The sequence below is a fragment of the Myotis myotis genome, unplaced genomic scaffold (assembly GCF_014108235.1).
Source record: "Myotis myotis isolate mMyoMyo1 unplaced genomic scaffold, mMyoMyo1.p scaffold_m19_p_9, whole genome shotgun sequence".
NCBI classification, from domain to species: domain Eukaryota; kingdom Metazoa; phylum Chordata; class Mammalia; order Chiroptera; family Vespertilionidae; genus Myotis; species Myotis myotis.
Genome location: NW_023416401.1, coordinates 76,283,711 through 76,311,686, shown reverse-complemented (window position 1 = coordinate 76,311,686; position 27,976 = coordinate 76,283,711). Strand labels below are relative to the sequence as shown.

Below are 27,976 nucleotides of genomic sequence, written 5' to 3'. Positions count from 1 at the left end.
TGAGAGTGAACCATTTAATTGTGTTTTAAGAATGGATATCATTGAAGAAGATAATGACTCATATTCTTATAATCTATGATAATTTACTGTTCTAAAATCAAACACAGATAATTAACATAGTTATTGGGGGGGGTTAACATAATGTACAAGGATTCTCAGAGCATGATTTGATTCATTCATTCATATTTATTGAGGGTTTATTATGTGCCCACATTGTTTGTTTACAGCATTAACAAAACAAAGCCCTTGCCCCCATTAAAGCTTATATTTATGAACATCTTAAGATGGTGGGCTGAAATGGAAAGCATTTCACATGTGGAGCCATATTTGAGGTAACCAACAATGTGGCCCTTATAAACACCATAGTATCCAAATGAAATAACTCTGGGTGTAGGAAATCTGCTATCTGTTCAGGAATTTCCCCCCCTGCAAAATGGGGTAATTGAAAAAAATGACTGTTGAATGAGTTAAATGTCTAGATAGAACATTCTGGAGAGAGTTAGACAAAAAAGCCAGCTCAGTTTGTCTGTGTATATCAATCTCAGGGGAGTAATTAGGTGGAAGATACTAGTTTTCAGACTAACCATGGCAGCTATATCACCAGTTATGGTGAACAGCCCAAGTTCTAGAATTAGGCTGTCCAAGTTGGACTGCCACTCACCAACTGGCTGACTTGGGGGAAATTTTTTAATCTACCTTCAGTGAGTCATGTAAGGATTTAATGGGTCCATATATTTAAGCCATTAGAACAGTGGCCTGACATATAGTAATTTCTCAATAAATATCACCATACTCATCAACATGATTATTATTATAGTTTTAAATTGGCCCAGTTCCTGATTTCTTTTCATCCAGAGTTAATCCTTTTTTAAAAAAATTATTTATTGCTTAAAGTATTACAAAGAGTATTACATATGTCTCCTTTTTTTCCCCGCCCTTGCCAATCCCCTGGCCTCCCCTACCCCCCAGTGTCTTATGTCCATTGGTTATGCTTATATGCATGCATACAAGTCCTTCGGTTGATCTCTTACCCCCTCCCCCCCACCCCCCGTCCTGCCCCCCAACCCTCCCAGCCTTCCCGCTGTAGTTTGACAGTCTGTTCGAGGCAGCTCTGCCTCTGTATCTATTTTTGTTCATAAGTTTATAATGGTCTTTATTATCCATGAATGAGTGAGATCATGTGGTATTTTTCCTTCATTGACTGGCTTATTTCACTTAGCATAATGCTCTCCAGTTCCATCCATGCTGTTGCAAATGGTAAGAATTCCATCTTTTTTACAGCAGCATAGTATTCTGTCATGTAGGTGTACCACAGTTTTCTAATCCATTCATCTACTGATGGGCATTTAGGCTGTTTCCAGATCTTAGCTATGGTGAATTGTGCTGCTATGAACATATGGGTGCATATATCCTTTCTGATTGATGTTTCTGTTTTCTTGGGATATAGTCCTAGAAGTGGGATCACGGGGTCAAATGGGAGTTCCATTTTTAGTTTTTTGAGGAAACTCCATACTGTCTTCCATAGTCAGAGTAAATCCTTTTAAATCTTAGTTTTACAAAACTGAATACATTTTCTTAGCAAAAAAAAAAAAAAAAGAGAGAGAGAGAGAGAGAGAAATATTGAGCAAATACTATTTGCCTGGCACTGTTCTAGGCACTGAGGATTTGGCAATAAAACAAGGCAGAGTGTCTACTTTCTCAGGGGCTTATAATTTCCAGGAAGGGGGGGGGGTACCAGGCAATAACTACATTAAAAAGTAAATAAGTGAAGATATAATAGATGTAAGTTGCATATCGTTCTTTGGAATTAATTTTAACAGCATCCTATATAATAAAGAGCTAATATGCTAATTAGACCAGACGGCAGTATGACCCTCCAGAATGACCAGTGGGTGGGGTCATGGGGCCTCGAGGCAGCCAGGGCTGTGAGGCAGCTAGGCTGCAAGGGCCGAGGCAGCCAGGGCTTGGCAGGCTGAGCCCCTTGCATGAATTTCATGCATTGGGTCTCTAATTAAAATATAATATTTGAGCCTGGCTGGGTGTGGCTCAGTGGTTGGGCATTGACCCAGGAACCAGGAGGTCGTCCGTTCAATTCCCGGTCAAGGCATATGCCCGGGTTGCAGACTCGATCCCCATTGTGGGGTGTGCAGGAGGCAGCCGATTGATGGTTCTCATCATTAAAGCACCTCTCTCTCCCTCTCCCTTTCTCTCTGAGGTCAATATACATATATATATATGTATACACACACACACACACACACACACACACACACACACTCTAGAGGCCCGGTGCACAAAAATTTGCACCAGGTGTCCCTCAGCCCGGCCTGTGCCCTCTTGCAGTCTGGGACCCCTCGGGGGATGACCACCTGCTGGCTTAAGCCTGCTCCCCGGGGGATTGGGCCTAAGATGGCAATCAGACATCCCTCTGGCAGTAGCTTTGGTCCCTTATCCGTTCTCCCTGGAGTAAGGCAAGAGTTTCTTAGCCAGTGTCCTGGCCTTCAGAAGGCTGCTCACCTTTCAATTTTCTGGGCTCCTGTTATCTCACAGAGATCTGACCACTCACCTGAGCTACTTGTAAACCTCCAGCAGCTCCTCACTGCCTTTGGTGTCATTGTATCTCCTTATGTCCTCAGAACTTGTTACTCCAAATCCGCAAGACTTGGTTGAAACCTTGAAATGGAAAGATAAGAATGATGAGATAGGCAGGTGACTCCGGGGACTGTTGGGAGACTTTTGATGCGCTTTAGGAATGGAACAGAGGAGACTGTTGTTGCCCAGGCAGGCCATTGGTTGTTTAGCTAACTAGAAAACTCGGATTTAAAAAAATATATATATTTGTATTGATTTCAGAGAGAGGAAGGAAGAGGGAGAGAGATACAAACATCAATGGTGAGAGAGAATCGTTGAGTGGCTGCCTCCCGCATGCCCCCTACTGGGGATTGAGCCCATAACCCAGGCATTTGCCCGGACCAGGAATTGAACTGTGACCTCCTGGTTCATAGGTCTATGCTCAACCACTGAACCACACCAGCCAGGCAAAATTCAGATTATTAAAAATCAGAACTTTCACCAGAAAGTTTCCTGTTTTGTACACTTGACATTCTGGGGTTCTGTTGGACTGTGGCTTTACAAAATGAAAAGGATGTGTGCTGTTGACTATAAAGTGATTATCTTTAAGAAAGACAGACACCAGGAAAAAAATCACTGAATTGAAAATTTAGAGTTATGGGATTGATTTATGAGCTCCAACAAGGGGTCAGATATTAAGTTGTTACCTTTTCTATCTTTCTTCAATTTATTGCTCAAAATTGTTACAAAAGCTAATTCAGTCTTATTTATATGATATATTTTTAATTCCTTGGAGTTCAAAATTCTACTAAAAATAAAATATGAATGGCTCCTGTTATCTTGCCTGTTTAAATTCATTGATACCAAATTCATTTTCTTTTTGCCTGGAAACAAGATTTTAAAGAACTTATTTAAAAGAAACACAAAGGCCATCTTAGATTATAAATTTTTACGTAGGTTAATTTAAAAAACAAATATATCTCCCACAATTATATTCATTTATATTACATTTATAGTAGTTTGGCATATTTGTTATATATTTATATTAGTTCAGTAGCATGCTCTAACCTATGGACAGCTCACAGCCATGGGTTGGGTGCGGACTGTGTCCTGCTCAGCCAGGCTGCTGAGATTCAAAGGGGAGGGACCCTGCTCCTGCACCCAAGACGCTCACAGTCTCATTGGGGAAATGATGAAGTAAAGAAATATTCATGAAAATGTAGTGAGTGCTGAAAGGTCTTTAACGTTCTTCTGGTGCACAAAGTTCAGTCAGACAAGTCTCTGGCTCTGCTGAGGTCCGTATCACAAAGGGGGACACAGACTGCCCCCCAAAGTGAACAGTTTAATCCAGCAAATTCATGTATGAGCAGGCGTGAGCCCAAGGAAGAGGCTTCTGGGGTCTTCTGCTTTGGCCCTTTTCCTTTACAATGAAAATTCGAGCCCTGACTGGTTTTGCTCAGTGGATAGAGCGTCGGCCTGCGGACTGAAGGGTTCCAGGTTCGATTCCAGTCAAGGGCATGTACCTTGGTTGCAGGAGGCAGCTGATTGATATTTCTCTCTCATCAATGTTTCTGACTCTCTATCCCTTTCCTTTCCTCTCTGTAAAAAATCAATAAAATATTAAAAAAAAGAAGAAAAGAAAATTCGAGGCTTAGGGTCGGTGGTTTGTGCAAGGTCACCCAGGCCGTGTGCAGTGCCTGTCCCCCCAGCCAGGCCTAGTGCTCCATCTCACTCCACAAGACGCCCTGAAGTCTTGAAGGTGGGTTAGGACAGCGTCGCCATCACTGGGCCAGGTGGAAACCAAACTCTTAACTTGATGCATTCGAGATGCTTCCAGTTGTATTTTAAAACCGTGTTCTATTATAGTTCTAGTTAACTAACTTTTCTGATTTAGGAATTAGCTTCACATTAACAATAGGCCAGGGTATTTTCAGCTCAAGGTAGTTATTTATGTCCACCACATAGGGTCATGAGTACATCACATGTGTTGAGGGTTTATGCATGAACTGAGACGACCCGGAGGCTCTTCAGATTCTTGGTGTCACTGAATGACACACCAAATAGGAAGAAGATTGCAGTGAAATGGAGATTAAAATTAGATGTCCTGAAAAGGAAATCATTTCTATGTATTTCTTCCCTGGCTTTGAGTCCCTCTCATGCGTGAGTATTGTAGCACCTCTGGCAGTGGAGGCTCCAGAAGGAAACTTTCTTCCGTTTCCGCACTGTTTTGTTAACAGGAATGTTTCTGGATTTCATGATTTTTTTTTTATTCATCTATCTTTCCCCCGCTTTTATTTTCACAGTGTAACACTTGGGAGACCCACGTGCTTTCGGCATGTGTGTTAGTCAGAGATATTCTATGGTTTCTTTCAGTGACGTGTTAGAATCTTTTCCGGTTCCTTTTTTGGAGAGTGTTCGAGCACACAGGCGTGGATATTGCTGTTTTCACACTTGGACGGCAACATGCATACGCATTTTCCCCACTGTCTCCTGCTCCTTGCAGCTCGTGGCAGCAAGCTCTAACAGGCCCAGAACGAAAGCGAAAATTGCAGCACACAGTTCCCAGTCTCATCTTTACGGCCAATTTCCCAGGTGATCTTGAGACAGTCCTAAGTGCAAAAGGCGTAATGGGATGATAATACCCCACCTATGGATAGGTTTGTCATATAGATAAATGAGGTCATGTCTGCAAATGATTATCAGCTCAGCTTCTTGGAAGAAGATGATTATGGAGCACAGTAATTACAGCAGATTGTTTTTAGTGCAATCTGCTCTAGTGGACTTCGTCTCTGCCTGGTTTCATTATAACCAGCAGCTTTCTAAAGGAGATCACAGTGGGGGTTTTTATGAGGACATCTATATATATAAAAGCCTAAGCAACCATCCGACCGTTAGACTGTCTGACAGGTAGCTATGACGCACACTGACCACCCGGGGGGCAGACGCTCAACACAGGAGCTGCTGAGCTGCAGTGACTTGGCAGCTATGGTTCTCAGGTGACAGCTGTGGTTCTCAGGTGACGCACCTGGAACCAAAAAGGAGGGAGCCCAATTCCTGGGTGTGTCACCCAAAAACTGCCCTCTAGCAATCCGGGACCCCTCAGGGGATGTTGGAGAGCCGGTTTTGGCCCCACCCCCACAGGCTAGGCCGAGGGACCCCACCTGTGCATGAATCCGTGCACCGGGCCTCTAGTGGAAGGATAAAAGGATTAAGAATGGCAGTCAATATGTAGGATGGTGTGTTATAATGAAGCATTTTTCCTTACAACCATCTTTAACCTGGTTCTCTCCAGAGGCACTGGTGTGTCCCTGTGTGATCATTCCTGTTTCCAGCAATCTACTTCTGAGGGTCCTCATACTACTGTAGTGCATATTTCCAGTGTCTTGGGAAGTGGAGGACAAGGTAAGTAAATTTGGGCTGAGGAAGCCACATTGTTTGTCCATTTCCACCGTGGGAAAATTTGAGCAATTCTGAGGCTTCCAGGTGGTTAGGTGGGTTTCAGAATTCCCACAGTATGTCTGGATCATCCAAGGGGGAAGGGGCTCAAACAAACGCTTCTTGCATTTGAGAATGCTTGTTTTTTTAATCCTCACATGAGGATATGTTTTTATTGACTTTAGAGAGAGAGGAAAAGAGGGAGAGAGCAAGAGAGAGAAACATCTATCGGTTGCCTTCTGCACACACACACACACCCCAACTGAGGATTGAATTTATAACCTAGATATGTGCCCTGACCAGGAATCGAACCCGCAACCCTTTGGTGCACAGGATGATACTCTAAGCAACTTAGCCACCCAACCTGGTCGATTGCTATTTTCTGGAAGGCCACAAAATCTTCAGTTGCTCACGGGGTCTGTGGGGTAGTCAAAGCCAACATCACGGAGGAAATTTGTTAAACCTTTTTTTTTTTTTAATATATTTTTATTGATTTCAGAGAGGAAGGGAGAGGGAGAGAGAAGTAGAAACATCAATGAAAAGAGAGAATCACTGATTGGCTGCCTCTTGCATGTCCCACACTGGGGATCGAACCCGCAACCCAGCATGTGCTCTTGACCTACCGGAATTGAACCCGGGACCCTTCGGTCCGAAGACCGATGCTCTATTCGCTGGACCAAACCAGCTAGGGCAAACTTTGTGATTTTAACAGTCCTTCAATGTAAAAATGTAAAATATCCCTTGCTGGTTTCACAATATGCTTTTCTCTTCCATCAGTGCCTGAGCTAAGCACCTTGCAGGCACCTCCCTTACAGCTCTTCTGAAGAAGATAACATAAATGCAGCTGCTGGGGCCTCGCCCCTCTAACTGTACCCCAACCTCTGGGTATGGAGTTGGGTTCAAGAATTTTTATTTTATTTTATTTTTTTAAATATATTTTATTGATTTTTTACAGAGAGGAAGGGAGAGAGATAGAGAGTCAGAAACATCGATGAGAAAGAAACATCGATCAGCTGCCTCCTGTACACCCCCTACTGGGGATGTGCCCACAACCCAGGCACATGCCCTTGACCGGAATCGAACCTGGGACCCTTCAGTCCGCAGGTCGACGCTCTATCCACTGAGCCAAACCGGTTTCAGCAAGAATTTTTAAAAGCTCCCCAGATGTTTATGAGGCAAGGCTGAGAACCACTGACACAAAGTTTTATAGTGTTTCATTCATTGAGTTTCTCATCCTTCTAAATTTTCTCTTGACATCACAGTCCAGAGGGACCTGGTAACACTCCCTAGTCTTGCTAAAGGAAAATCCTAAATTTGAACCCGTTGGTTGATTCACACTTTAGTCAACATGCTTGAAGGTTAATTTTGCCCAAAGGGAAGAAATGAAAGTTGTTGGGTGTTGGTTTTTTTTTGTTCTAAAAAGGCCAACTCTTATCTCATGTGAGAAAACAGAGAGAAGGCATTTTGCCTTTTCAAAACTCAGCACGCCCAGCCTGAATCAGCAGTTTGCATGTGGTTTACACATAGAAGTTGTAAACTGCCTGGGGTGGGGGGCGTATCTTTGTCTCGGATCTCTTTGGAGTGCTAGGTGGGCCCACAGCCTTCACTCATTTTCGGGCTGGCTGCCCTTGGGGAGTATCACCCTGCACAGCCTCACCCTACAGTCCTTCCGGGACCCATCAAGAGACTGATTAATATTCCTTCATTCACTAATGGGTTTTGTGCATATTTGCTGCCTTTTGATTACATGGGGCCAAATGGACTACATTTTCTGTCATAAACACTTTCTGAGGAGCTCTTTTCCTCTCCATCCCACACTCCCGGTCCTAATTGAGATGCTTATCGGCTCTTACCTGGACATCTGCAGTAGCTCTCTAATCAGACTTGCTGCCTCTAATCTCATCTCCTTCAAACCCAGCCCACACACTGACCAGAGTCAACTAATTAAAACTCAGCCCGGCCGGAATGGCTCAGTTGTTGAGTGTAGACCTATGAACTGGGAGGTCAGTTCGATTCCTAGTCAGAGCACATGCCCAGGTTGCAGGTTACAGCCAATCAATGATTCTCTCTCATCACTGATGTTTCTCTCTCTCTCTCTCTCCCCCCCCCTTCCTCTCTGATCAATAAAAATATTTAAAAAGAAAACAACAACGCCCTAACCGGTTTGGCTCAGTGGATAGAGCATCGGCCAGCAGACTGAAGGGTCCCAGGTTCGATTCCGGTCAAAGGCATGTACCTTGGTTGCGGGCACATCCCCAGTAGGGAGTGTGCAGGAGGCAGCTGAATTGATGTTTCTCTCCCATCAGTGTTTCTAACTCTCTATCCCTCTCCCTTCCTCTCTGTAAAAAATCAATAAAATATATTTTAAAAAAAAGAAAACAACAACAGCAAAAACTCAGATGTGGCCAGTTCTCATCCTTGTTCAACACCCTCCAGAGGCTCGTGGAGATACGAGGACTTTCATGAGCTGGTCTTGGCCCGCTTCCTTAGCAGCCACCCCATGCTCTGGCCCCCCCAGATCCTCTAGCCATGTAGATTTGTGACTCTCCGTGCACATCCCAATGCGCATTGTTTTCATCACTTCCTGTCATGCCGATGCTGGGGGAGGGATTCTGCCCTCTGGTTCTGTCAGGCAGGATAGATAGCTGCTAGGGCAGGAGGAAGGGGAAGGGGTGGAGAGGGGAGTTGATCTCACTCCTGAACAAAGAAGTCAGCAGTCAATAAAATCACCAGATGGTCTCATAAATTCTGTGAAAAACTACAACAATGTAAAAGGGGGACTTTGAAATCTAGTCTGTTGCCCAAGACATCCAGTGGAGGAAGGTATAAAACCCAAGCTGAGTTGCCTGCTTGTGCTTTATGCCAACTGTATTCTTTTTTTTTTTTCCACAGGGGTCTGCTTATTTCTATTTACAGAAAAAAAAGTCCACAATATATACATGCACACATACGTGCACAGGCCCGCAGAGCTGCTCGGGAGACAAGGAGCTGGCTCTCCGCATGGCGGGCTCCCCCTGATGGGGTGGGGAGCCACTGCTCTGAAGGCAAACGGGAAGTGATGGCCAGCTCAGCCCCCACCCTGTCCAACACCTTCCTCCCACGGGGCAGGCCTCAGTCGGAGTCCCAGGCCTCTTGGTCATTGGTGGCGTCCACTGCAGAGGCCAGGCTGTCCTCCTGGCCTTTCAGCCTCTCACGGATCAGCTCGGCGATGGCCCTCTGGGTCTGCTTTTCCAGCTTCTCCAGCTTCTTGGCTACGTCTCTCTTGAGGTCCCAGTCAGGCTTCCGGGGTGCGAGGTTGGCCAGGTCCACTTCCTCAATGACTGGCTTGGGCTTGGCGGCCTCCAGTTGCTCCCTCACCTTCTCTTCCACTGCCACGGGCTTGGCCTGGGGCACCCTCCTCCTCTTCAGGTCCTCGTCCTCATCCTCGGGGACGTAGTTCCACAGCCTGAGTTCCCTGTGCTTCTCACCCTCCTCCTCCCCTTCTCTAAGCTGCTTGGTCTTTGGCTCTGCATCTTCCTTGTCCTTGTGCCCGGTTTTCTCCCGCAGGGCCTTCAGCCGTTCCTTTTCCCGCAATGCTTCTTCCTCTAGCCGGCCCACACCGGCCGCAGCAGCAGCCATCTTTCGCCAACTGTATTCTTTTTTTTTAAAAATATATTTTATTGATTTTTTTACAGAGAAGAAGGGGGAGAGACAGAGATTTAGAAACATCGATGGGAGAGAAACATCGATCAGCCGCCTCCTGCACATCTCCTACTGGGGATGTGCCCGCAACCCAGGTACATGCCCTTGACCGGAATCGAACCTGGGACCTTTCAGTCCGCAGGCTGATGCTCTATCCACTGAGCCAAACCGGTTTCGGCCCGCCAACTGTATTCTTAATAAATTCAGTTGCTTCGCTTCCTTAATAAATTTGCCTGCTTTGCTTCAACACTGCTTTCTGTCACTCATCTGAATTCTTTCTCGTGAATGTGACAAGAGCCGAGGAGGGGAGAGACCCCCCCCCCCGATTTGGGCAAATCTCCAGCAACAGTGATGGGCATGGCCAAGTACACACAGGGCACTGGACAGGTGGGATTGATAAGCTTATTGGTCACATACACTGACAGGCCAGCGAGGAGGACACCAGCGCTCGGCAGGGCCACACAGGGCTGCACTGGGAAACAGAGTGAACAACCAATTTCCCGAGGAGGTTGACTTTGCAGCATCAAAAAGTTGGGGTGACCTCTGGCTCAGGCAGGAGAATGCGGTTGGCTTGTTTGAACAATTCCAGGGGCTGACAGGAAACCGAAAGGAACTGTGACTGGTCCCTTTGACAAGGAGGGTTGTTTTGCAAGGGGACCTGGGAGCAGTGTGGAGGGGGACGTGTGGTTAGGGCATCTGAGGCTTCCCCAGTTTTCACCGGATGTCAAAGCAGCCCCTAATATTGGGCCCTGATTTGGGGCCTTACACCGCAGGCACGAGTTTCTTCCCCGTGCACTTCTCCACCTCCCGACTCCCACGGACTCTCCGGACTAACTCCTGGTTAGCTCCAGCAGCCTCTCCAGCAGACACTCTTCCTGACCTCTCTCCTCCAGCTAGGTCACTTACCCATCCTGGTAGCCCTCATCACACCCTCTTGCTAAAACAATTACATCTCATTTTCCGTCTTTCCTCTAGACCAGTGGTCGGCAAACTGCGGCTCGCGAGCCACGTGATTCTTTGGCCCCTTGAGTGTGGCTCTTCCACAAAATACCAACTTCTGCGCATGGGCCACGAAGTTTCAATCACACTGTACGTGCGCGCCCGCACGTGGTATTTTGTGGAAGAGCCACACTCAAGGGGCCAAATTGCTGCAGGTGGCTCGTGAGCCGCGGTTTGCCGACCAGTGGTTCTCAACCTTGGCTGCACATTAGAATCACCTGGGAATCTTTTTAAAATCCTGATTTCTGGGCCTCATCCTCCGGAAATTCTGTTTCTTTGTTATGGGGTGGGGCCACAATATTAGTAACAAAGAAACAGAATTTCCGGAGGATGAGGCCCAGAAATCAGGATTTTAAAAAGATTCCCAGGTGATTCTAATGTGCCGCCAAGGTTGAGAACCACTGCTCTAGACTGTAATCTTCTTGAGGACTGGGACCCTGCACACTGACTTGTTTCAAATCCCCAATGTCTGTCCAAGAAGAGATGGACATTTTAAGAATATAACTCAAAAATTTACTTTTACCTAAAAGGTTCTAATTTGCTTTTACTAAATTTTACACGGTCAGAAAAAGAAAGTCAGCTGGAAACCGTCAGGAAACGAGGAAAATTTTAAACTCTGTAAGAAAACTGTGCCTGGTGGGTGTGGCTTAGTGGATTGAACGTCCCATGGACCAAGAGGTCCTAGGTTCGATTCCCAGTTAGGGCACATGCCCGGATTTCGGCCTTGATCCCCAGTAGGGGGCCTGCAGGAGGCAGCCAATTTATGTCTCTCTCTCATCGATGTTTCTGTCCCTTTATTCCTTTCCCTTCCTCGCTCTCTAAAATTAAAAAAAAATTAATAAAAGAAAACTGTGAAGGGAAATTAATTAAAAATTGTTTTGCTATCACATCCTCTCCCTCCTCTTTTTTTCACAATGCTGCATTTGGCCCCATTGAACATCTGCCTTCAGCCTGCCTTGGAGATTATGCTGCCCTCCTTTTAAATTGTTAAGCACAGGCTCAAAGAGAGTCGGTAATTCTAAAGAACCGTTTCAAATCAGTGTGTTGGTAACCAGTTCCTACGGTGAGGAACTGAGCTGACTTTAGTTTCCTTCAGGCGTATTCCAATCAGCAACAAATGTCACACCTGGACCAGTGAATCCAGGGCATTTGGGCTGAGGCATTTGAGGTCACTGCCTCCAGAAACCTTCAGTAAGAAGCAAACACGAGCACACAAAGCTTTTATAACACCAACCTGCCCATAGAAGTACCTGACATCTCGTGACTGGTAAGAAGCAGAGCCAGATTCAAACCCAGGTGTGCCCAGCCCCTGGGACTGTGCAGAGCTGGCTGGGCAGGGAAGTGGATCCAGTGGGCGGGCTGCTGTGCAGGATCACAGGGGACACACTATAAGCTGGCTCGGCTGAGCCCAAAGTCAAGTTTTGTTCAGCCTGCACTATACTTAATTTTTTTCCAATTTTTTAAATGTATAATACACATAAAATTTACATCTTAACCATTTTAAGTATATAATTCAATGGTATTAAATACACTCACGATGTTGTGCAACCATCATGACCAGCCATCTCCAGAGCTCTTCATCTTGTCAAACTGAAACTCCCCAATAAACACTAGCTCCCCCAGTGCCTGGCAACCACTATACTTTCTGTAGAATTTCTAAGAATTAGACAAATCTAAGTACAGTACCTCACATAAGTTGAATCATACAGTGTCTGTCTTTCTGTGACCGGCTTATTTCTCATAGCATAATGTCCTCAAGGTTGTCCATGTTGTAACATGTGCTAGAACACCCTTCTTTTTAAAAAAATATTTTTTTTATTGATTTCAGAGAGAAGAGAGAGGGAAAGAGAGAAACATCAATGATGAGAGAGAATCATTGACCGACTGCCTCCTGCACGCCCCTTACTGGGGATGGAGCCTTCAACCCAGGCATATGCCCTGATCAGGAATTGAATTTTGACCTGCTGGTTCATAGGTTGATGCTCGACCACTGAGCCATGCTGTCTGGGCGTGACAAATCAAAAGCTCTGCTGGAGCTGGGCACTTATTCCCACAAGGCAGCGTTAGCAAGAGGGGCATGGGCTGCTCTCGAAGGGGCAAGCATTCTCCAGCTCACCACAGTCCCCAACACTCCCTGTTGCCTGATCTCTGGGAATGTTCAGCATTGCCCTCAACTTGCCCATGTGTCCAAACCTTTAGGTAAATGGCTCACCCCAGCCCAGCCCCGCTCCTCGGGCTCCGTGAAACTGCTGAAGCAGCTCTGGGGGCCACATGTGACTGGAGCCTCCAGGTCTTCACACACTTCTTGTAACCATCTCTGAACAGGAGCCAAGCAAATAAGAGAGAAAAACCTTTCCCCAGAGAACTTAATAAATCAGTCAAGAATCTAGGTGTGACCAGGGAGTGACATCCTGAGCCCAGATAACTTCGGGAGGGCTTTTGAAATAGAGAGTATCTTTTTCTGTGCTTATCCGAAGCAGCAGAGCCAGGCAGGCCGCCCACGTTCTGGCATTATGCTTTCAGGGCCACTGTCCTTTTGAGTCAAGGGCAATGGCTCCATGAGGCTTTCTGGAGGTGACAGTTTGAAATACCCAAGTTGCCAGCATGGAACATTTCTTGTTGCTACATTAACTAAACAAATGCTCGAGGGCTTCCCTAGGTGACTAATGCCCTAACGATGCCCCACAGAAAGGAGCCAGCGGGTGCTCCACTCTCCCACGGTTTGCGGCCAGAGCCCAGGAACTTTGGCTGAAGACACCAATACTTGAAGAACGAACGGTACCTGGGATCTTGCGTGTCTGGGAAGATGGGCTGGACCCTCGGTGCTGCTCCCAGATTTACCTGGTGAATCACCCAGAGCCTCACAGTGAGCAAGGCAGGAGCAGAAGTTTCTGGGGCACACCCACAAAGGAGCATTGCCCAGGTCTGGCTTCCTAGGCCCTCTCCTACAGGACCTCTCCACATTAACAACAGAGTGGCCTCTTCTTCCTACCACCTTGAGGGCGTGTACCCATTGCACAGAAGGGGAAATGGAGGTTTGTGTCACAGCGGCCCATCACCTTGGATGTGAACTATAAAAGCTCTAATAAAGATCTATTTGACCATTTTGAAATTCAAGTTCTTAGCTAAGTTGATTAGGTGCAGCCGGAATCAATTAGCAAAAAGGTGCTCAAGCTATCCATGGCAGAGTCCTGCCATTGTGCAAATGTAGGCCTGGCCCCAGAAATACTTAAAGGGTCCATACACATAGTACATATAAGGTTCAGTTTCAGGCATCCACTGGGGGTCTTGGGACATATATACCCTGCAGATAAGGGGACACAATTGTACAACAATATTAGGGTTCTGTGCACTTCTCTGAAAGAATTGCCAGAGGGAAGGGGGTTTGAGGGCCTGGGTGATAAAGGGATTAAGAACTACACATTGGTCGTCACAAAATAGTTCCGGGGATGTAAAGTACAGCATAGGGAATATAGTCAATAATACTGTAATAACTACGTATGGTGCCAGGTGGGCACTTGAAATATCAGGGGAACCACTTTATAAAGTATATGATTGTCTAACCATTATGCTTGTACACCTGAAACTAACACAAAGTAATATCAAATTTAAACTGTGACTGAAAAATAAATTGAAGTAAATAAATAAACAAGTAAAATTGCCATTTGCTTGCCCTGCCTGTGCAGAGCATCATTCCACAAGCAAATCTGTTTCCTTGCCTCTTTTAGTTTCCTACATGAAGCGAGAGCACCTTCATCCATTATTCTCTTTATTCTTCACTAGAGGCCTGGTGCACAAAATTTGTGCGGGGAGGGAGGGTTGTCCCTCAGCCCAGCCTGCACCCTCTCCAATCTGGGACCCCTCGGGGGATGTCCGACTGCCAGTTTAGGCCCGATCCATGTCGGGTGGGGCCTAAACCGGCAGTCAGACATGCCTCTCACAATCCAGGACTGCTGGCTCCCAACCACTTGCCTGCCTGCCTGCCTGATTGCCCCTAACCACTTCTGCCTGCCAGCCTGATCACCCCCTACCACTCCCCTGCCAACCTGATTGACGCCTAACTGCTCCCCTGCTGGCCTTCATCACCCCCAACTGCCTCCCCTGCCAGCCTGATCTCGCCCCCAACTGCCCTCCCCTGCCGGCCTGATCTCGCCCCCAACTGCTCTCCCCTGCTGGCCTGATCACCCCTAATGGCTTCTGCCTCAGCCCCCACCAAGATGGCTTTGTCTGGAAGGAAGTCAGACATCCAGAAGATGGACGGTCAGCCCGGTCTAATTAGCATACTACCCTTTTATTAGTATAGATAATACAGTGACGTGGGTGCTGATCTGGTACCTGGAGGTTAGCAACATGGCTACAGATGTGTGGCACAGGCAGGGCGATCCTCAGTGACCACACCGGGGTCCCTGACGATCCAACACTTGTTTACCCACAGATCTCAGCAACAAACTCATCAAAGAGTTCTAGGTTGCTGACAGCCTCAACCCCTACTCCTCCATATGGCAAAAACTTCCTAAATAATATTCTGGATTAACATTCTTGTAAAATACATTACTATTTTTTTTCTACTTTCTTTTTTCCTTTCTTCTTCCCTTCCTCCCTTTTCTTTTTCATATTTTAAAGCAATTTTGATGGAAAAATTTAAAAAATACATTACATATTTTCTTAATTTTTTCTTTTGGAGCAGCTTTTTATTTTTACTTTTATATTTTTTACAAGTAATGCCACCCACTTATCCTATATTATTTTCAGCCTCTTTGTACTCTATTTAAGTATTGACTTTTTTTTCATCTTTACTGTTGAAAGTATTACATATGTCCCCTTCCCCCCCCCCATTAACCCCCTCTAACCTGCCCCTCTCACCCCCATCCTTCACTACCCTATTGTCTGTGTCCACGGGTTATACATATATGCATACAAGGTTTTTGGTTGATTACCTCCCACCTGTCCAACCCCTCCTGCTCCTCCTCCCTTCTCTCGGAGATTCCACACTCTGGAGCAGCTTTTTTTGTTGTTGTTGTTAATCTTCAAATGAGGATATTTTTCCACTGATTTTTAGGGAGAGTGGAAGAGAGAGGGAAAGACAGAGAGAAACATCGATGTGACAGAAACACATTGATTGGTTGCCTCCTGCATCAGGGCCCAGGCCAGGGAGGACCCTGTAACCAAGGTACATGCCCATAACCAGAATCAAACCCTGGACCCTCTAGTCCACAGGCCAATGCTCTAGCCACTGAGCCAAACCAGCTAGGGCTAGCAGACTTTTTTTTTTTTTTTAATATATTTTTTATTGATTAAGATATTACATATGTGTCCTTGTCCCCACGTTACCCTCTACCCCCCACCCCCCCCACCCCTGCTCATGCCCTCACCCCCCCGTTGTCCATGTCCATTGGTTAGGCCTATATGCTTGCATATAAGTCCTTTGGTTGATCTTTCCCCCTTACCCCCACCCTCCCCTACCTTCCCTCCAAGTCCCGACAGTCCAATCAATGCCTCTCCGTCTCTGGATCAGTCCTTGTTCATCAGCTTATGTTGTTCATTATATTCCACAAATGAAGTGAGATCCTGTGGTATTTATCCGCTCTCAAGTTCCATCCATGCTGTGGCAAATGGTAAGAGTTCCTTTTTCTTCTTCCTCTTCTTAAAGAATACCTTTCAGCATTTCATATAATGCTGGTTTGGTGGTGATGAACTCCTTTAGCTTTTTCTTATCCGTGAAGCTCTTTATCTGACCTTCTATTCTGAATGATAGCTTTGCTGGATAAAGTAATCTTGGTTGCAGGTTCTTGCTATTCATCACTTTGAATATTTCTTGCCACTCTCTTCTGGCCTGCATGGTTTCTGTTGAGAAATCAGCTGACAGTCGTATGGGTACTCCCTTGTAGGTAACTGTCTTTCTCTTGCTGCTTTTAAGATTCTCTCTTTATCTTTTGCTCTTGGCATTTTAATTATGATGTGTCTTGGTGTGGTCCTCCTTGGATTCCTTTTGTTTGGGGTTCTCTGCGCTTCCTGGACTTGTAAGTCCATTTCTTTCACCAGGTAGGGGAAGTTTTCTGTCATTATTTCTTCAAAAAGGTTTTCAATATCTTGCCCTCTCTCTCCTTCTGGTACCCCTATAATTCTGATGTTGGTACACTTGAAGTTGTCCCAGAGGTTCCTTACACTATCTTCATATTTTTGGAATCTCTTTTCTTTTTTCTTTTTCGGTTGGGTATTTTTTGTTTCTTTGTATTTCAAATCTTTGACTTGATTCTTGGGATCCTCTTTTCTGCTGCTGGATCTCTGTAAATTATTCTTTATTTCAGTCAGTGTATGCTTAATTTCTAGTTGGTCCTTTTTCATGTCCTCCATGGTCTCCCTATACTTATTGAGGGATTCATTAAATTTATCGGCGGTTTCCATAAAATTCTTGAAAAACCTTATAACCGTGGCCTTAAACTCTATATCCAATCATTTGCTTTCCTCCATTTCTGCCATTTGTGACCTGTTTCTTTGTCTCCGCATTTTGGCAGCTTCCCTGTGTTGATAGAGTGGCCCTGTGCGCCAGGTGTCCTGTAGGGCCCAGTAGCTCAGCCTCCCCAGTTACCTGGGGTGGACACTCTTGGTGCACTCTTGGTGCCTTGGTTGTTGTAGAATCACTGGGAGGAATTGACCTCCAGGCCAATTGGCTGTGAGAATCAGCTGTGTCTAAAGTGGGAGAACTTCTGTGCTGAAGACACCCTTCTGGGGCAAGACTTGCTTCAGTGGGGCTTTGGTGCTCACTGAGTCTGCTCCCTGAGTGTGTCCCTTATGGATCTGAGGAGTTGCAGTCTGGTAACCTCTGACCACTGGGTACAGTGGCTCCTGGATCTAAGGAGGTGGTAATTCAGCCTCTGCCTGAGGCCACACAGCAGGAGCCACGAAGAGGCTCAGCTGTGAAGCAATGCAAGCCGCTGCGGGGCCTTGGGCCTTCTCTTGGAAGTTCCGGGTCTGCCTGGCTGGGCTGCAGTTAGGTACATTCACATGCAAAAGCCTCTGCCGCAGCCTGGGTGGGGCGGGGTCTCAGGGAGTCAGAGGGCAGAGAAAGCGGCCATGGCCGATTCTCCGCCGGAGTCGCGCGTCTCAGTGTTCCGGTAACGGCTGCAAGCACCTCTGAGGGAAAGCCGCCCTCAAGTTCACTCGCTGCCGGACAGACCAGCTTCTCCCCGTATGAGACCTGGGTCCCCAGAGACTTCCCGGAACCGGAGTTCAGAGCCGTCGGGAGTTTGTGATTCAAAAAGACAGCCGCGTCCTCAGGCGCCACCCCCTTTCCTCACGCGCGCGCGCGCCGCCGTACCTCTGCACTTCACCTCCGCAGCGCCTCTGGCTCTCAGCGTGTTTTTCTTTCCTTCTAGTTGTGGAATTTACACTCAGCCAGCCTTCCTGTTTTTCTGGATGATGTTTGCTCAGTCCTTTGCGGTAATTTTCAATTGTTGTATGAGGCGATAATTTCCCGGTGTTTACCTATGCCGCCATCTTAGTTGCTCCGTCGCTAGCAGACTTTTTAAAAGACAATTATTCAGGAGTGGAACAGAATATCTGTGGATATAGGTAGAAAATTGAATTCAGTACTTGTATAATGAAAGATAAGTATGAAAAAAGTGAAAGGAAACCTGGGTTTGAAATAGTACAATATTTCAAACCTATATCTCTACATATAAAACCCTAATATGCAAATAGACTGAACGGTGGACCAACCAACCGGTTGCTATGACGTGTGCTGACCACCAGGGGGCATGCACAGAACATGGCGGGTGTCGGCAGCAGATGGCAGAGCATGGAACATGGAGGGCGTCGGCTGCAGCGGGATGGTGGAGCAAATGAGTGGGGGCACCAGACCAAGGTGGGGCACCAGTCACTGTCATCAGGGCAAGCCTCTGGTGGTTACTGAAAATTCTTTGCTCCCATGTGTCACAGTCCTGCCCGGCACTCGCACCTGCTGCCAGTGCTGGCCCTGCTCGCACCCGCTGCCAGCGCCAGTTGCCACTCACACCTGCTGCCAGCGCCTGGCGCTGGCCCCAATAGCTCAGTGCTATTAGCATGTGTGAGCAGCGGTTGCTGCCCCGATCGCCCCTCAGGGCTTCTCCATCTCCCCCTGCTCCTGAGGGGCGATCGGGGCTGGCAGCCGCGGCTCACACCCATTGCCGGCACCTGCTCCGCTTACACCCGCTGCTGGCCCCAATCGTTTTGCACCATCAGCGGGTGCAAGCAGGGGGGGTGCCATCAGTGCGTGGGAGCCATGGCAGCAGGGCTGCAGGCAGACAAGGGACCAGGCGGCCACGGCAGGAGGGGCCAGGTGGGGGTGCAAAGGATGGGCCAAGACCTGCCCTTGTGCCCACCGCAGCCTCTCGGCCCACAATTCCTTTCAAGGTGCACAAATTCATGCACTGGGCCCCTAGTATTCTAATAGGTGGTGCTAATCTACCTTTGCTAACATGTTTCCACTCAGGGTGCTTTTCTCATACCTACCTGTAGGAGCTTGCGCATTTTTTCCCAATGTGGAAATGGAGAACTAGAAATATCTTGTAATATGCTCTTTCTTTCATTCTTGCTCTAGCTTTTGCTCTCTCCCCCTTACCATTTATTTTATTTATTTTTTAAAATATATTTTATTGATTTTTTACAGAGAGGAAGGGAGAGAGATAGAGAGTTAGAAACATCGATGAGAGAGAAACATCGATCAGCTGCCTCCTGCACATCTCCTACTGGGGATATGCCCGCAACCCAGGTACATGCCCTTGACCGGAATCGAACCCGGGACCTTTCAGTCTGTAGGCCGACGCTCTATCCACTAAGCCAAACTGGTTTCGGCCCCCTTACCATTTAAAGAGAAACTCTTTAGGGGTGAGGAACTCATTACTCTATGCTCTTCATATATTTCATGTGCCTGCTCTATTCTATTTGCTGGCCAACCTTTTAACCCCAGATCCTACTCTAAAATAGTGAGCTGTTCAGATTCAGACTCTCTTATGCAATAGATAAAATTCCTTTTGTTTTGAACCCTTCTCTTCCTCTGCTATTTCATCTAGCAGTTTAGCAGATTTTTAAAGAGAATCAAGATTCAAATAAGAACCTCACTTTGCAATTGTGTTATGATTTTTAAGTACCCTAATCTAAAGTTTAGCCTACATCTCTTTTTCTCCTCTTAAAATGTTGAAGAACCCTAAATACTCTTTATCAGGAAAAAATACTTATTGTTTACTTTCTAGACAGGGGGTAGAGAATGTTATTTGGCTTTTTCTTTCTTTTCTTAATTTATTTTTAATTATAGTTGACAATATTTGTCTTTTTCTTGATGCCTTGGGATTATCACTTAAAATGTCAGATACTGTTCTCTGCTACAATGGAATTCTTTTCGGCGCCTTCCTACCATAAAAATCTGAGCTGACTGAGGTCTTGTTAATCTTCTTGTTTGTTCTGCTCTGCTCCTGTGATCCTTTGGTCACACCTCAAGGCCAGACCTGCCTGCAGCGGCCTTCTTTCTCCCCTAACCAGCAGTTGGCTGACACAAGCTGCTCACCAGACCTGTGTAACAGTGGGGATTTGTAAGCCACACCACCATTCTTTTGACACTGTTTCTGTAAATGCTGACTCTATAATATGTAGCTTGTAGATAAACAGCATGTTTGTATAAGAATCCTAGAACTAACTTCAGAAGATGCAGACTCTGACCTTCAGTCATCCCAGTTTCAGATTTGCTGACCTTCAAATGTAGAACCGGGATGATGAAGACCAGGGCGATGCACATCAGACCATCACTTGACCAGTTTTGAGGTCCTAATCAGAATTGACGGTGCTGACCTGCACATAGAGAACTTTTTGCCCTCCTACCCCTTTATTTCTTTGTTCTGCTTTGCCTTTCTCTCCTTAAAAAAAACCTCTGCCGCCCTAGCTGGTTTGGCTCAGTGGATAGAGCGTCAGCCTGCGGACTGAAGGGTCCAGGGTTTGATTCCCATCAAGGGCACATATCCAGGTTGCAGGCTTGGTCCCCAGTAGGGGGCGTGCAGGAGGCAGCCAATCAATGATTCCCTCTCATCATTGATGTTTCTATCTCTCTCTTCCTCTCTGAAATCAATAAAGATATATTAAAAAACAAAACAAAATAAAAAAACCTCTGCCTACACTGAGATGTTAAGTTGGGCTTTGTGACAAGAGTCGCCAATCTTCTCGGGTGTCCAGCACTTGAATAAACCTTTTTCCTTTTTCACCAGCATCTCTCATGAGTTTGGTTTTTGTGGCAGCAGGCAGCCAAGCCTTAGTTTCAGTTACACGAGGGGCCCACCATCTGTACTGGGGTGAGTGAGAAGCTATGCTCCAGTCTTGAACTTGAGCCTTAGTGTGGCGACTTGGCTTCTCACAACCCACTGTGTTTGCTCTCTCAGGTGGTGTTTCTGCATACCTGGCTTCTCACTAGGAGAGGTCCATGTGTTAATAAGCACAGAAGCTAACAGCATTGTTTTAATACATTTTGCCTTGATTCTTATTTTAAATTATTGATCCACTTTTGAGGATACCAAAACAACCACCACTAATGTTTATTGAGCATTTATTGTGTGTCATGTCTTATTTTAAGGATCTCACATAGAAAATCTCATTTAACCATCCTATGAAGTAAGCACTATTGTATACCCATTTTACAATGGACACAGAGGCACAGGGGTCAAATCCCGTGCACTGGGATGCCCGGCGAGCCGGTGGGGCAGCCAGCCCCTACACCTGAGAGGCTTGCTCCAGAGCCCCAGATCTTGACCAGCATGCTGTTAATTAACAGATACTTAACAAAGTGAAGAGTGACTTAAGAATACTAGTCTCCATTGTTCTCTGGGTCTTTGGGTAAATAAATTAACTTCTCTCTTTAACGTTAGTAAATGAAAAGCAAAGTATATTCCTTGAGCACCATTTTACAATCCTCTATTGAAAATGAAGACAGTTGGGATCACCATAAGCCATCCCAGGACTCATTTGAATTACTCAAATATAGGAACTATTAAAGAAAGGTCCAACCTCTTAAAGTTAACTAATTCCAGGCAGGTGTAAATTGGTACAACCACCTTGGAAATCTGTTTGGCACCATTTCCACCCAGACTCTCTGATATAGTAAGAAAAATGAGTGCATGGAACCACCCAAAGAATGTTCTCTGTATCTGTTTGTACCATCCTCCAGCTAGAAACAACTCAAATGTCCATCAATAGAAGGATGGATAAGTAAATCGTGGTTTATTCACACAACAATCTTTTATAGCAATGAAAATATGTGACAGAAACATTCACACAATGAGAATACACACACTCTTGCTACACTCAGCAGCATGAATGTATCTCACCTACGTAGTGTGGAGCCCAAAAAGCCAGAGCTGGCATGGGATTCCATTTATATCAAGTGTGACAACAGGCAGAGTACATCCACGCAGTCAGATGTCCACTCAGACAGTGGTGACCCTGGGGGTGGGAGTGACTGGGAGGGGCTGACCAAGCTCTGTGTCTTGATCTGATGACAGGGTGTGTTCAATTTGGGAATATTCATTGCAATGTACACTTACAATATGCTTTTCTGAGTTTATATGCCTCATAAAAAGCTTTTTTAATGATAAAAATATATCACACAAGAAAAAAATGATTACAAAAGACCTGACATAGCTGTTAGTGGGAGAAGGAACTAAAAAATTAGAATCATAAAATGGCCTACTTCCCCATAGACTGTCAAGGAGAGATGAATTCTGGGTCTACCTGGCCCATAGCAAGGAAGTTCAGGTAAGAGGCACCCCAAAATCATCTTTCTTGACATCATTCCGACCCCCAAATAAAACTGTCCTTCTATAATACTCATAGTACATCCCATACAAAATTCTCTCATTGTATTTATTTACTTAACAAAGACTTAAATAGCACTTACACGTGCGTTAATATTAATTCATTTAATCCTCATAACAACCTTTTGAGGGAGGTACCATTAACATACACACTCTACAGATGAGGAGACTGAGGCATAGAAAGGTTAAAAAACTTGGCCACAGTCTCCCAGATAGCAAGTGGCAGAGCGGTCAGGCAGGTGCCATGAGAAAGGTCAGTGTGGCAGATGGAGCAGCGCCCAGGGCATGTTGCAGGGGGAATGAATGGCCTGTTGTGGAGAACTTCAGCTCCCACTGTTGAACTTGAATGACACCTAATCTTAAGTTAGCCACCCTCAGGGCTGCAGAAAGGATGGGTGTCTCAGTACCTGGTAGAGACCCCACTGTCTGTCAGACTGTCCACACTGCATATCCAGAGTGGAAATCTTCCTCCCTGGCCCCAGATCTCCTCCCTGCTCCTGCTGGCTCTCCTGCTGGCTCTCCTGCTGGGTGGCAGCCTCCAAAACCCCCAGCCCTCAGTGGCTCCTTCTCTTGCCCTCTAGTGTCACGCAGGGGTTTAACAGCCAAGCCCAATGTTGGTATCATCATCTGCTAGCCAGGAGACCTAGGCACATTACTGCTCTGAGCTCCAGTTCCTCCATCTGTAAGTGATGGGAAATGATCCTAGGACAGCTGGGCTTCAAGTGCTAATATGTGACATGTAATAACAACTTTAGCAAATTCTACCTCCTTGATCTCCCTCAGGTTTGGCCTCTGCCCACGTCCCAGCTGCTGGGTCCTCTCATCATGAGGGCTGTGCTGGTCTGTTTACCAGTCTTCTGCACACTCTGCCGGTCCTTTTAGGTAGTCTGTTCACTCTGGCCAGGGTGGTTTTCCTAACCCCAGATATGATCCTGTCATTCCTTTGCTTAAAACTCCTTTCTGCTAAGCTTTATGCTTGTAGGAAATCAGCCACTGGGGCCCAGAATGGAGAGAAGAGCCATTTGAAGCTGGTATATCCCAGCTGTAGACATAGACTTCTAGGAGGACAGAACTAGGAGCTCCTTACATGGCCCTGCAATGAAATCCTGTAGTAAAAGTACACATGTAATTAATTTTTAGGAGAAAGTAAAATTGTTACTTGCAGGCAATGCAACTGTATATCTGAGAAATGCAAGAGAGTCAACTGAAAAATGAACAGAAATAAGAAATTTCAGTAATGTGGCTAATTGCAAATTTAATATGCAAAGAAATCATTTTTTCATGTGCAAAAAACCTATTAGAATAATATAATAGAAGAAAAATCTCATTTACAGTGCACAAAAGATAGAATACCTAGGAATAAACTCAATTAAAATGAATTTATATGAACCAAAACCATTAGCAAAGAATTTTTTTAATTGAATGAATACCCTATTTTCAAATAGGAAAAACCAATATTATACTTTTCCTCCTTAAATTTATCTAAGAACTTAATGCAAAGTCAATGAAAAGATCTACTTTTTAATTACACAAGATGATTCTAAAGTTCATGTGAAAAGTAAAATATGCAAGAAAAGCTAAGAAAATCCTACAAAGAAGGCTAATAGGGAGAAACTATTCTTTCAAATAATAAAAAGCATTATAAAACTATACTTAATTAAAGAAGTTTGAAATAGCATATGAATTTACAGCTAGATCAATGGGACAAATTAGAGAGCCCAAAAATAGAGCCAAATACATATGGAAAGGTGGCATTTCAAAGCAGTGGGGGAAAAAGATGGATTATTCAATAAATGGCTTTGGGACAGCTGAGTGCCAGCTGGAGCCATACCTTACTCCTTACACCAAAGTCAATTCCAGATGGATGAAAGTACTTTTAAAAACATAAAAGTACCAGAAGAAAACTCGAGCATTTTAAAAAAAAAAATCATCTTCAAGAAGAGATCTAAGTAAGACATTAAACCCAGGAGACATAAAGGAAACAACTGCTACATTTATATACAGATATTTAGGGAGAAATATTTATTTTAAAAGTTTTTCAAACAACTAACATGGAAAAAATATTTGCTACTCATATGACAAAGGCTCTATTACCTTACTATAAAGAACTGTGTTGTTGCTTTTTGAGAGCTGGTAAATTAAAAAATCAAGAATTCACATTGTAAACATGTAGGGAAAGAGGCACTCCTGATGAGAGGAAAATGGCTGTGGTTTTTTCCAGGTCCATTTGGGGTTCACTATCAAAAATTAAAATGTATTCCCTGATCTAGCAGTTATTCCTCTGCCAGAGATTTACCCTATTGATCTATCTGAGGGCAAATCAGCGAAGAGAATGTTAGAGAAGCATCCTATATAAAAAAAGGGTAATATGCAAATTGACCCTAGAACTACCAGGAACGACCAGTTGTTATGATGCGCACTGACCACCAGAAGGCAGCCGCTCAACACAGGAACTGCCCCCTGGTGGTCAGTGCGCTTCTACAGGGGGAGTGCCGCTCAGCCAGAAGCCGGCTCATGGCTGGCCAGCACAGCGGCAGTGGAGGGAGCCTCTCCCACCTCTGCAGCAGTGCTAAGGATGTCCGATTATGGCTTAGGCTCCCCGCGGGGCCTAAGCCGGCAGGTGGGCATCCCCTGAGAGGGTGCAGGCCGAGCTGAGAACCACTCCCCCAAGTGCACGAATTTTCATGCACCAGGCCTCTAGTTGTTTATAATAGCATTGTGTTGAAAACAACTCAACTGTCCTTTCAATGGGAAACTGGCCAAGTGTGTTCTAGAATGGGTTTTGACAAATTTTTTCTTAAAAGTCTTTGTGGGCCAAGAGGCAAAATAGAGGTAATTAAGTGGGTACTACTTTAAAACTATTCTCCGCTCAGGTACAAAAACAGGCTAGAATATCCATACCGTGAAATGCTATCCAGGGTATGATGAGGTTTGTGTAAACATTGATTGTGTGGAAAAGTCTCAATGCAGACATTTTTTAAAAGCAAGAGATAGAGCCCTAGCCGGTTTGGCTCAGTGGATGGCCTGCGGACTGAAGGGTCCCGGATTCGATTACAGTCAAGGGCACATGCTCGGGTTGTGGCTCTAACCCCAGAAGGGGGCGTGCAGGAGGCAGCTAATCAGTGATTCTCTCTCATCATTGATGTTTCTCTCTCTCCCTTTCCCTTCCTCTCTGAAATCAATAAAAATTTATTAAAAAAAAACACACAAGAGCTAGAGCAGTATACAAAACAAACACACAAATACCAACTGCATTTCTATACACTAACAATGGACAATCTGAAAAGGAAAGTAAAAGAATAATCCCATTTACAGTAGCTTCAGAAAGAATAAAACACTTAGGACTTAACCGAGGAGACGAAAGTTTGTGCACTGAAAGTACCAAGCACCGCTAAAAGAAACTAAAGAAGACATAAGTGAGTGGGAAGACATTTCATGTTCTTGGATTAGAAGACAATATTGTTAAGATGTTAATACTACCCAGAGTGATCTACAGTCAGCACAGTCCCTTTCAAAATCCCAATGACACTTTTTGCAGAAATTGTCCGGCTGGTGCGGCTCAGTGGTTGAGCATTGACCTAGGAACCAGATCAAGGTTCGATTCCTGACCTCCTGATTCATAGGTCCCTTCCTCTCTGAAATAAATAAAATATATGTAAATATACATATATATATGAATAAGAGAGCCCCAATGTATTCTCCATGGAAACAAACCCATGAAATTAGTGCAGAAAGAAAACTATACAGTTGTACCCAGATGCTACCACCACTGGGAAGGAGACTGGTCCATCTGACTTCACCACATAATCTAGTGAATTGGTTTCCCCAGCTGTGAAAGGTGATGAAGAGATGAGACACCAAGCCATGTGAGATGGTTTGTTACATACTTTCCTAGTCTTGGTCCAGTCCTGACTCATGACCTTCTCTCTCAGCCTGTGAGTTTATTGTTCTCTTGGAAATTATGTTGAAAACCTGGGGTGTAAAGTTCTCGAGTGTGAGTCATTCAGATTGCAGTTAACTGTCTGCTTATATCCTGCTGACCAACTTGTTGAACTAGAAGTCTTCTAGTGATATTGCAGGCACCTAACACTACTGCTCCCAAATCATTACTAAGACAGTGCACTCGAGGTCTCCACTAGGAGAGGGAGAAGTGGGGCTGCACCCTTTTAGACAGTAGCTGCCCTTCTTCACTTCATTGGTAGTTGTTTTTTTTTCCATAACTGGAAGTTTCTAATAATTGGTCTCATTTTAAAATGTTACTATCAGCCAGCCAACTACCAGAAGCTGAACTCCCTAGTTGACCTGCAGCTGACCACAGACCCATGAGGGTGCCCAGATGAGACCAGAAGGACTGCTCAGCCTAAATTATTCACTCACAGAATCATAAGCAAAAAATTGGTGGCTATATTACGCCACAATTTTTGGCATGGTTTTATGCAGAATTACCGTGGCAATAGGTAACAGACCAGGATTATACAACAGAGTTGTGGAGGAAATTAAATGAGGTTGGTTTATGTAAAAGTGTTTAATTCAGTGCCTGACATGAAACAATATTCCATGAATGTTAACTATTATTCCTGGTGTAAGGCATTGTGCCTCATTTGAAGATCAAAATTATGATCTCAAATTATTTGTCATATAAGTTGACTCCACCTAAGCCTGCAACTGGCTGCTTGTGGACCATCTGTAGTCCCACCTACAGAAGCCTGGGCTCTGCCTAAAATTTCTAACAAAACCTTTCTAAAGTATATAATTAGCAGACACCCGTGAACTAGCTGAGAAGGGATGTGTGAAGTTCGGTCAACAGGTGGTAATGTTGGACTCATCTGCCATATAAAGATGAGGCATCTGCTAGAAGATAGCAGACAGGTCTCAACAGTCTGTTCGTGTTGAAAGAGAAATGTGGTGTGGCCAGCTTCCTAGAAGATGTTTCGGTCCTGCTCTGGAAAATGCCAGGCCTGCATGCTACTGGACGTGAGGTGTGAGGGGCTACTGGACATGAGGTGTGAGCCAATGGTCCCTGGAGACCAGCCTTACTCCCTCTGCAGGAGCTCTGAACATTATGGACTGGAGGAATTTGTGTTGCTACTTGACTCTGTTTGAAGTCTAATTTCAGAAGTGACTCAGAGTACTCAGCACAAATGCTATGGGCTATATGTATAAGGATGGTTTTTGATTCCTTGCTTGTAGTCACTCCAAGTGGGAAACTGGCAGATTATCCATCAATGGGGGGATGGTGGAAGAAATTGTGATACTTATACACCTATGGAATGTTCTGCAGCTCTGTTTAAAAGTAAGCTAAACCTATGCTTTTTGACCTGGAAGGATCTCTACGATGATTAAGAGAGAAAATCAATGCCCGACCAGTGTGGCTCAATGGTTGAGCATGGACCATGAATCAGAAGGTCATGGTTCAATTCCTGGTCAGGGCACATACTGAGGTTGCGGGCTCCACCCCC

General features: G+C 45.2%; 1 protein-coding gene across 1 annotated transcript; it reads right to left on the bottom strand.

Annotated features, from left to right (window-relative positions):
* Positions 1 to 8,904: 8,904 nt before the first annotated feature.
* Positions 8,905 to 9,692, bottom strand: LOC118663676 (coiled-coil domain-containing protein 12-like). Its single transcript, XM_036323521.1, has one exon. The coding sequence runs from the start codon at positions 9,622 to 9,624 to the stop codon at positions 9,118 to 9,120; it is 507 nt and encodes a 168-aa protein (XP_036179414.1). The 5' UTR covers positions 9,625 to 9,692; the 3' UTR covers positions 8,905 to 9,117.
* Between the last annotated feature and the right edge of the window lie 18,284 nt (positions 9,693 to 27,976).

Bases quoted from the DNA above. Each gene is read 5' to 3' on its own strand.
- LOC118663676 (XM_036323521.1), bottom strand. From the start codon at position 9,624: ATGGCTGCTGCTGCGGCCGGTGTGGGCCGGCTAGAGGAAGAAGCATTG.